We start from the raw sequence: 8,604 nt of genomic DNA, 5'->3' as shown, positions 1-8,604 counted from the left end.
CAGTTGACTTGATTCAACCACCACTGAATCTGTCTTGAGGCAAGGCAAGAAGTGGAATTCTGTACTCTAGAGGATGGAAGTTATGGGTTCATAGACCTTAGGTACTACTGTAGCTTTCTCATGTGGAGCCTTGCCAATGACAACATGGGAATGGTTGATGCCATGTGACCCAGAAGTCTGAGGTACTGCCTGGCAATCAAGTCTGTGGCCTGAAGGACAGTGAGCAGGTACTGCCTTCAAGTTTTCCACTTTTTAAGGTGGTAGGAAAGCCCTCATGACATTCGCCCTTATGCACTCCAGAAATACTAGGCCGTGAGAGGGGGTCAGGTTGGACGTGGGGTAATTTAACTGGAAGCCCAGTGCTTGCAAGAGTAAAATAACTGTTTGTAGATGGCATTACATGGATTCTGTGCAGTCTGCCTGGATGAGAAGGTCATCTAGGTAAGGAAAAATTTTAACTCCTTGGGTCCTGCAGAAGGCTATCACTGGTGCCAAGCACTTGGTGAATACCCTTGGTGCAGCATAAAGCCCGAAGGACAACGCTGAGAATTGAAAATGTGAGGAAGTCACAGAGAAGTGCAGGTATCTCCTGTAATTCACCCTTATGGGGAGGTGTAGGTAGGCATCCTTGATGCCCAAGTTGGCCATGAACCCCTGAGGTAAAAATCAAAGAAAAAGGGGTTTGCAGGTGAGCATACGAAAGGTGGGCACTTGCAGAAAGATAGAGGTGGGAAAGATCTTGGATTGGTCTCCAGGGACCATCTTTCCTTGAGACCAGGTTCAGCTTAGTAGAAACCTTTTCCCTTCTCTGTCAGAGGAACATGCTGAAATTGTTCCCTGGGAAATGAGGCTGTCTATAAGTGGCTGAAATAAGGGAAACTGTTCCTTTGGGGGTTGTGGAATACCCCTCAAGAATGGAGTTGAAATCCAGATCATGAAATAACCCTTCTCTATAATGGATAAGACCACACCTGTCTGTGGTGATGTTTTGCCAAACAGGGAAACAGTGAGGCAGCATTTGGGACAAGGGAATGAGTTGAGGGTTTTTTGCAGGAATGACAGGTAGTTGCAGACTACCTGCCCTGTCTTGAAATTGAGGTTTCTGGGCTGGAGTCTGAGTGGTTTGCTTCCTGGCAGTTTTTCTGGCCTTGGAAGGAGGGGTGTGGACTGAATGCTTATTGATGAATTGTGTTTTTGATGGGTAATTCCAATGGAATTTGGAGATATGAGAAACAAATAGGTGCTTTAAGTCTTGTAACTCTCCTTCCCTTTTTATTGCAGAGTTTTGAATAACTCAGCCACCTTTGTCCCAAAGGGGTCTGAGCTGTCCAGCGGCACATCCAAGAGCTTGGCCCTGATGTCATCAGGTAGGGACTGCAACCTACGCCAGGAATATCTTCGCAGGCAGATGGAGTTGACCTGGCAGAAGCTTCAGCAGCATCGTAGCTGCACCTAATGGAATGCCTATTGACTTGAGAGGATAGGGATAGAAGACTGGATATCTGAGCTTTGGCAGGAGAGTCTGAGATGTCACTCAGTTTAGTGGCCTTTTCCAAAAGGGCTAGGGCATATTTGGACACATGGGTTTGGTAATTTATTGGCTTGAATGCCAAGGTACAGAAGTGTAAACCTTCTTCCCTAGGTGTTCCATGGCCTTGCTGTCTTGTCTGTGGGCAGTGAGGAAGATGGAAGGAGTTTAAATGCCTTATCAGCTAGCTAACAAGGAAACATGCCAGGGTCCGCTGCAGGGCACTTAAGGAATTTGGCTTCCTTGGAGACCTTGTAAAATCTGTCAGGCCTTCGGCGTGCAGGAGGCTGAGAATCAGGATTGAGTGATGCTGCATTAAATGTGTCCAGAAATGCTGGCAGTACTGGAGGAATAGGTGAAGGGGCAGGGGAGTCCATTTGAAGAAGTTCATATCTTTTCTGAACTTCTGTCATCTCAGAGGAGCCCCATTTAAAATTTTCTCTCATCTTTGCAATGGTCTCTCCAAAGGTGAGATCCTCAGCTGGGGAATCTGCCTCTGCGGATTCTTCCTCCGGGGAGGCATAGCCAAGGGGGATGGCAATTGTGAGACATATGAAAGGGAGTCCTCTGAGGAAGAGTCACAAGATTCCTCAGCTTCAGCCTATGAAGTCTCTAAGGGCTGAGGTCGAGGGCTCATTATAGGAGGAGCCACTGGGGAAGATAAGGGTGCAAGCAGGCCTTAGAGCCATTATAGGCTTTGAAAAGATTCTGAAAACAGGCCTGCCAAACTAGATGGCTCTCAAATGGGGGGGGGGGCATTTCCTTTTCTCCTTCTCTTTAAGGGAAGGCCTAGCAGGCGTCTGAGTCAAGGCACACCTGGGATCAGTAACCTCTGAAGTAGTAGAGGGATCTGTCCAGGCAACCGGTACAGTCAGAGGTTCCTCCTCGTTGTCAGAAGCAGATGTCTGCATAACCTCCAATGACATGCCTTCCACTCTGCGTTCGCCGGCTTCCATATCGGTACCCACTGTACCCATATTGGGGGCAACTGATCATTCCTACAGGCTGACGCCAGCCACAGGAGGAACACTGGGGGAGGAGGTGCAGCTACAGATTCAGGCCTAGTGATTTTGGTCTTTTTCTTGGGTGGCTCGACAGGCTGACCAGGCACTGATTCTCACGATAAATGTTTAACACATGCAGACTGCTATGCAGGGTTTTCAGAACGAAGGCCTGGCAAGTGGAGCAGGACTTATGGTTGTGCGTAGGCCCTAAACAAAAAAGGCAAAGCTCGTGGGCGTCTTTATGGGGGATTTGAAGACCGCACCTACACTTTCCCTTCCTGGGTAACATGAACCCACACAGGCATGCAGTGACCCAAATAATAAAATGTTTCCAACAGGGCACTTATCTTAGAATTTGTTGATCCAACAGCCGGTGTGACAGGAACAGCTAACTTTCAACTAGTGGCAGAGAAGTTCTGAGGACTGGTGCATGCAGACATCACTTTTATGGTCCACGTTCCCTTAGCCAACGTCAGATGTCCCACCTACTTAGCAGTGACTAGAAGCTTTTGTCTACTTGCTGGACGTTGGTGTAGCAAGACAGGGAAACCCAAGAGTTGGAATACTACAACACAAGATTAGGATATCAGTCTGTGATGCTAGAGACCAAAAATCAATCAGTTCAGGTGCTAGAAGGGTCAGTCAGGAAAGGGGAGTGAACTGTAAATGGCCTTGCTGCTTTCATTAGTGGAAAGGTTTGGGCTGGATGCCAGATTTCAACGTGCATACTTTCTTGCAGCTGTGCAGACAGGAAGCCTATCAGACTGGTACAGCAGAAAGCATGTACATTTACACTATGAGTGACTCCACTTCTAAGTTACAAGTATGCTCCTCCAAATGAAAGGCTCGGGGGGAGACTGTAAATAATGCAAAGGATGTTTCTTTGCCTCCCCTACAGCTTACAGTTAGAACACTACTTCTAAAACAAGTGCAAATACGTAATAAATTTCATAAAGCTGTAATCCTCAATCTTTTACTGTAAGTATTCTAGTCACAGACAGATGAATATACATACGTGACTCGACAATAAAATTAAGTCACAAATCCCCTACATAGCAGCAATGCTATACTCCCAAGACTAAGGGGGCCTACTTTGTTTTGGAGGTGCAGATTTCTGTAAGAGCATACTGTTTCTCAAAAATGCAAAATTATATGCACTCAAGTGCTACAAAGCTGAGGAAGTCACAAAATCATTGCTGTCACTTTATGCAAATAAGCAGTCAAATTCTAACTTATATAAAGAGCAGCCTTTATTTATCAAGAAGGGTAAGAAACTAATACAGACTCTCTAAAATCTTTAGTGTGAATGCTTATAAAATACATCAAGCCTGGATTTACTGAAAATGAACAAGTGCAAAAGGAGGCAGCAGTTGTGTAAAATAAGTCTATCATGGCCTTCCCCTTTTTTCTTATTTATGTACAGAACTTTCATTTAAGGCAGTTTTGAACTGCTGTGAGAAGTAAATGCGGTAAGCTAAAAAGTATTTATCAATTAATTACAAATATCAGAAATATTAGTCCTAACTCAGAAGCTGCCCACTGCATAGAGGCAAGCTTTGTGAGGTACAGACCAGTGCAGCGTTCCTTGTTTCTGGACAACCACTTTTCACATCAGGCTGTTAAGAATCCTAGACTAACAAAGTCCCAAACAGGTGTAAAGTATCAAGCAGAATACAAAATGGCTAGGTAACAGGTAGAGCTAAGACACCTTAGCCACAGGTACGTCACTAACTGTTAGAAAAGCTAGTAACAACTACACTTCTGGAAATTGCTTGCTATAGTGAAATCTTCCTGAGCTGACATCTGGGATGTGAAACAGTTCTGATGACTTACCTCCTTAACCATGGATACTTTCAACAACCAATATAACTTCCACAGACAACAAAGATAGTAAAAGTGGGAACAACTGGCTTTCTAGTTCCATATCAAAAACTACTACCTGTCCCCAGACCAGAAAGACTTGCTCAGATTTTGGGATATACCAAACGTGAGAGACCGGGGGGGCTGAGGGTAGCAGTGAATTAATGGACAAAGGAACTGGTGCAGATGCGTTCTGAATCCTCAAATATAGCTATCCAACAAATCATCTACTGGTACAGGCCATCTACAGATGCTACAGGAGGATTCTGGTGAAGTCAGAGCTCTCAACCTTCCATCTCCAAAATGGGGAACACTATCCCTCATAATTTGAAACAAATGGGCAAAATGTGGAACACGGACTAATGACTTACCAAGAACTTCAGGTGGGAAGGTCATAAGGATGGTTAAAATATGCTAGTTTTACTTGTACAGAAGATCTTTTAATGAATTAATATGATTTCTATTTACCATGGATTTCACTTTAAAAAAAATTCCTAACACTGAATGTATTACAGATCCTTTCAATGTGGAACTTCAAGGAACATGAACTTTAAGACCCCAGATGAGGTACGTTCCTCGTAATGAGGCACATTTGAGAGATATGGGTGAAGTAAAAGTGTACAGACATCTAGATTACTGAGAATCTGCATAACAACACTAAGACAACCCCAACCTGGCAAAAGGATGTTTTCCTTAACATGTATGCACGTGTGTGTAGAGATGCACATGAATTTATTTTAGAAAATTAAATTGCATAGACTGTACTCTCAGAGCAGGAATATTTAGTTATGATTTGATGTTAACCAATCTTTCTCTAGTCTTCCTTGATAAATTCACATCACAGCTTAGTAGTCTCTGACAAATACAGTAAAGCTGGCAGTAAATAACTGTATGACAAGTCTACTGGCACACTGGCAGGATGTCTATGCTGCCAGCAACTTGGGTTAGATTAACAGGCCTGATGATAGATGACAAGCCAAGGAGTACATCAGAGAAAGCAGCCAATTGTTCAGCTCACATCCTTAGGAGATGCAGTAGGATCATTCGCTGTATTTTTGGCCCCTGTGAAGGCGAGGGGCTCAGCAAACTGCAGAGATCTGCAAGATCATACCGGGCTTAAGTATTTTAATATGCATGCAAGAGGAAGCACTGCACTATGTCACTAAAGGTAGCGCATGTACAGCCTTTTCCAAGGGGACAATAAATATCCCTCTTTTTACTGTCTGCCAGTGATAGCCTCATCTCACCACTCAATGTCATCAGCACAATGGGAAAATGGGTGGGGGTGCTATATAGTGTGGTGGAGGTTAGAAGCTTGTCACAAGAAAGTGTCTGAGGAAAAGGGGGGGGGGAGAATCGGAATACAGCCTTATTCATTAACTATTTGTGTTCGTAATATTTTACACCATTTGTGTTAATGCACAAAGATGACCTTTTCCAAAACGTCTGGGAAGTTATAGACCAAATGCTTGGCTTGATCCTTCTTTCCCCCATACAGTTCTTCACCATTGTGGTCCAGACATCACAACCCATTTCGGCAGACTGACATGAACAGTAATACCTTGCTGCTGCAGAATACCACTGAGACACACTGCATGGGACAGTTTCTTAAGCATAACACTGCTGTAATGGAATCTCATTCCAAGCTGAATTATCAGCTCCCAAATAAGTTTTATAATTGGGGGTGGGGGTGTGGGGTGGAAGGATTCATAATTTTACCAATACAACATGTATCTTGGCTTCAAAATGCAACACAAAAAGAAAATACTCAAACTGAAAAACGTAATTCTATCATATCCTATAATATTAATAATCAGAATTTATTTACTTATAGAAGGCTATTCAGTAGTTAGAACCTGTTTATTGTACTTAGCAATAATATTAAAAAAATCTCATCCACAGGTGGTGCACTGATTGTATGACATCTATTTGCACTATAAGTGAATCAATACTGTGCTGCCATACCTTCTCAACAGTGATGCACACTGGCCATCAACAGGATCTTCAATGAATACTCCCCCAAGGTCAAAAATAGAGTACCACCTATAATAGGACATGGTAAAACAAACAATGCTTATGACTAACACTAACTGGATTCATCTGTTTGAAACTCTGGACTAGTATGTTGGTGTCTCCTGATAATCTCGCACTTAAAGAGGAAGCAACATACAAACAAGTTAGGAAGAATGCCAGCCAAGCAGTACACATGTACACCAAAACAGTGGCACTTGAAAACCTGAAGAGTTTTCAGGGTGGATAGTCTCCTTGGTTAACAGAACATTCATGTGAGAATGACCATGTTGAGCACTCCTCCCCACACCTGTCTGCAGGCAGACAACGGTATAATGGCTGGTAGGGTGAGAATCAAGCTATAGCAATCTTCAATCATTTGGAGATAGCAAGAATGGGTGGGTACAAGTTAAGTAAACATCTACTTTAACAAATTATGAGACACACGAGTCAGATAACATACTGGTAATAAAATCTACTCCAAATCAAAACAGACCAGAAATAACAGTTCTGTGACCCTCTGATGGGAATATGTTACACAGCCAAACTACACAAACCAGTTCCCTCATATCTGGCAGTGGCAAGCACTAGTCTGGATAACTCATCTTTACATGCCCTACAAGGCTAGTCAATTACTGAGAAGCTGGAAGCACAAAAGCAAATTTGAACCAATTATCGCCCATACTATAGCCATAGATTATCAGATTCTGTTAGCTTTATCAATTAAAAACACTCCATAAGCACTTGATGGGGCAGGCCAGGATATGGAACGGACTTTACAGAACAGCCCATTAGCAATGAGAAATGTCTTGCCATCAACAGTAAACTCAAAGGAGACCAGCTCCAGACCTGAAGGAAAACACTGTAGCTAAGAAGCACAGCAAAACAAAACATGGGGCAGAAGTAACCAGACCAGGAAAATGCAAGTAAGTTCACCCAAATCATGAGGAATGCAAAATGACTTAAAACTGCAATCACAAAATAGTCAGTCAACTAATCAAACATTGCCATTTTAAATGGAATCCTGTTGGGTTTTGCTGTTTCAGGCTAAGATTTCAAGTCTTTTTTTCCCCTTTAATCATCGCTGGAACGGACGCCGTACTTTCTTACGTTTCTTCATTTTGGAGTCTGCCTTCTGACTGCTTTCTGGTTTAGGCTGATTTGCACTGTTTGCTGCACTACTACATGGAGGTGAAGGATTGAAAAGGCCACCATTAGGAACTTGTCCAGGAGTTCCTTGAAATATTCGGTTAAAAAGGTCCTGGAGCTCCCCAGGGGAAGCAGGCCCTCCACCAGAAAAGGTCCTGGAAAACAAACAGCTAATATTTTATTCTAATCCTTACTATAACCTTCCAAGAAATGTGTGTGTAAACAGTTAAAACAGCCCACATTTTGCTAAATAAAATTCCATTAAAAAAATCAAGAGTGCTAAAGGGACTTGAAGCATTTTCAAAACTATCTTCAATATAAACAGCTACATACATTCTAGCAACTGCCATACTTACCAGACTGATTTAACACATTTCAGCAAGCAGAACTAGCAAAATAACTAAACATCTATTTTGAAAAAAAAAAATGCCTTAGATAGCCTGACTTCCTCTTTATCAAATGGAACAGCACAACTACCCTATTTTCTTTGGGCTCTGACTTAAATTCAAGAAGGCACACCGAGAAGAAAAGCTTGGACGCAGGTAGGACTTTGGAGAAAGAGGACAAATTAATTTCTTGGATCACGACCCATTCAAGTAAAAGCTGTTATATTAAAAATCACTGTCTGGACAAGTTAGCAAGATCACTGCTCAACTCTGTAACCTGCTGGGCAATCCCTTCATCTAAACAAACAAGAATAACACTGTTACCCTGGAATATTGATCAAACATACAATGATGTGCGACTTGTTTGCATGCCATACCCTGAAAGAATTCCCTTTCTTCCAAGGCACAGAGGTCTAGGACTCAAGCATTAGAAGGTGCAGGGGACAAGTCCCCTGCAAAGACATTTGAATTTCAAGTCTTCACTGTTTCCTTGTTTAAACAATTATCACACAATAAAGTGTCAAAGTTTAGTTAGGCAGACAAACTCCATCCAATCAAACACTTGCAAAGCTAAGTAAAACCAAGGTAAAACAAATTATGCCTGTAGTAGTAGCTCAGTGCAGATATGGATAGTACACAACTTCAACTTTCCCATGCTGGTACTGCA

General features: G+C 42.6%; 1 protein-coding gene across 2 annotated transcripts in view; it reads right to left on the bottom strand.

The window, feature by feature from the left end:
• Positions 1 to 3,760: 3,760 nt before the first annotated feature.
• Positions 3,761 to 8,604, bottom strand: part of DNAJC14 (DnaJ heat shock protein family (Hsp40) member C14) — a 451,504-nt gene continuing 446,660 nt past the window's right edge. For both annotated transcript variants that reach the window (XM_044083663.1, XM_044083664.1), the window contains exon 7: positions 3,761 to 7,706. In XM_044083663.1, coding sequence (XP_043939598.1) covers positions 7,481 to 7,706 — 226 coding nt within the window. In that variant the 3' untranslated portion in view covers positions 3,761 to 7,480. The remainder of the gene's footprint in view (positions 7,707 to 8,604) is intronic.

This window comes from Protopterus annectens, chromosome 9.part0 (assembly GCF_019279795.1).
Source record: "Protopterus annectens isolate FY-2018-M chromosome 9.part0, PAN1.0, whole genome shotgun sequence".
NCBI classification, from domain to species: Eukaryota; Metazoa; Chordata; order Ceratodontiformes; family Protopteridae; genus Protopterus; species Protopterus annectens.
Note: the sequence above shows the minus strand (reverse complement) of the source record. Positions and strands in the feature narration are given on the sequence as shown.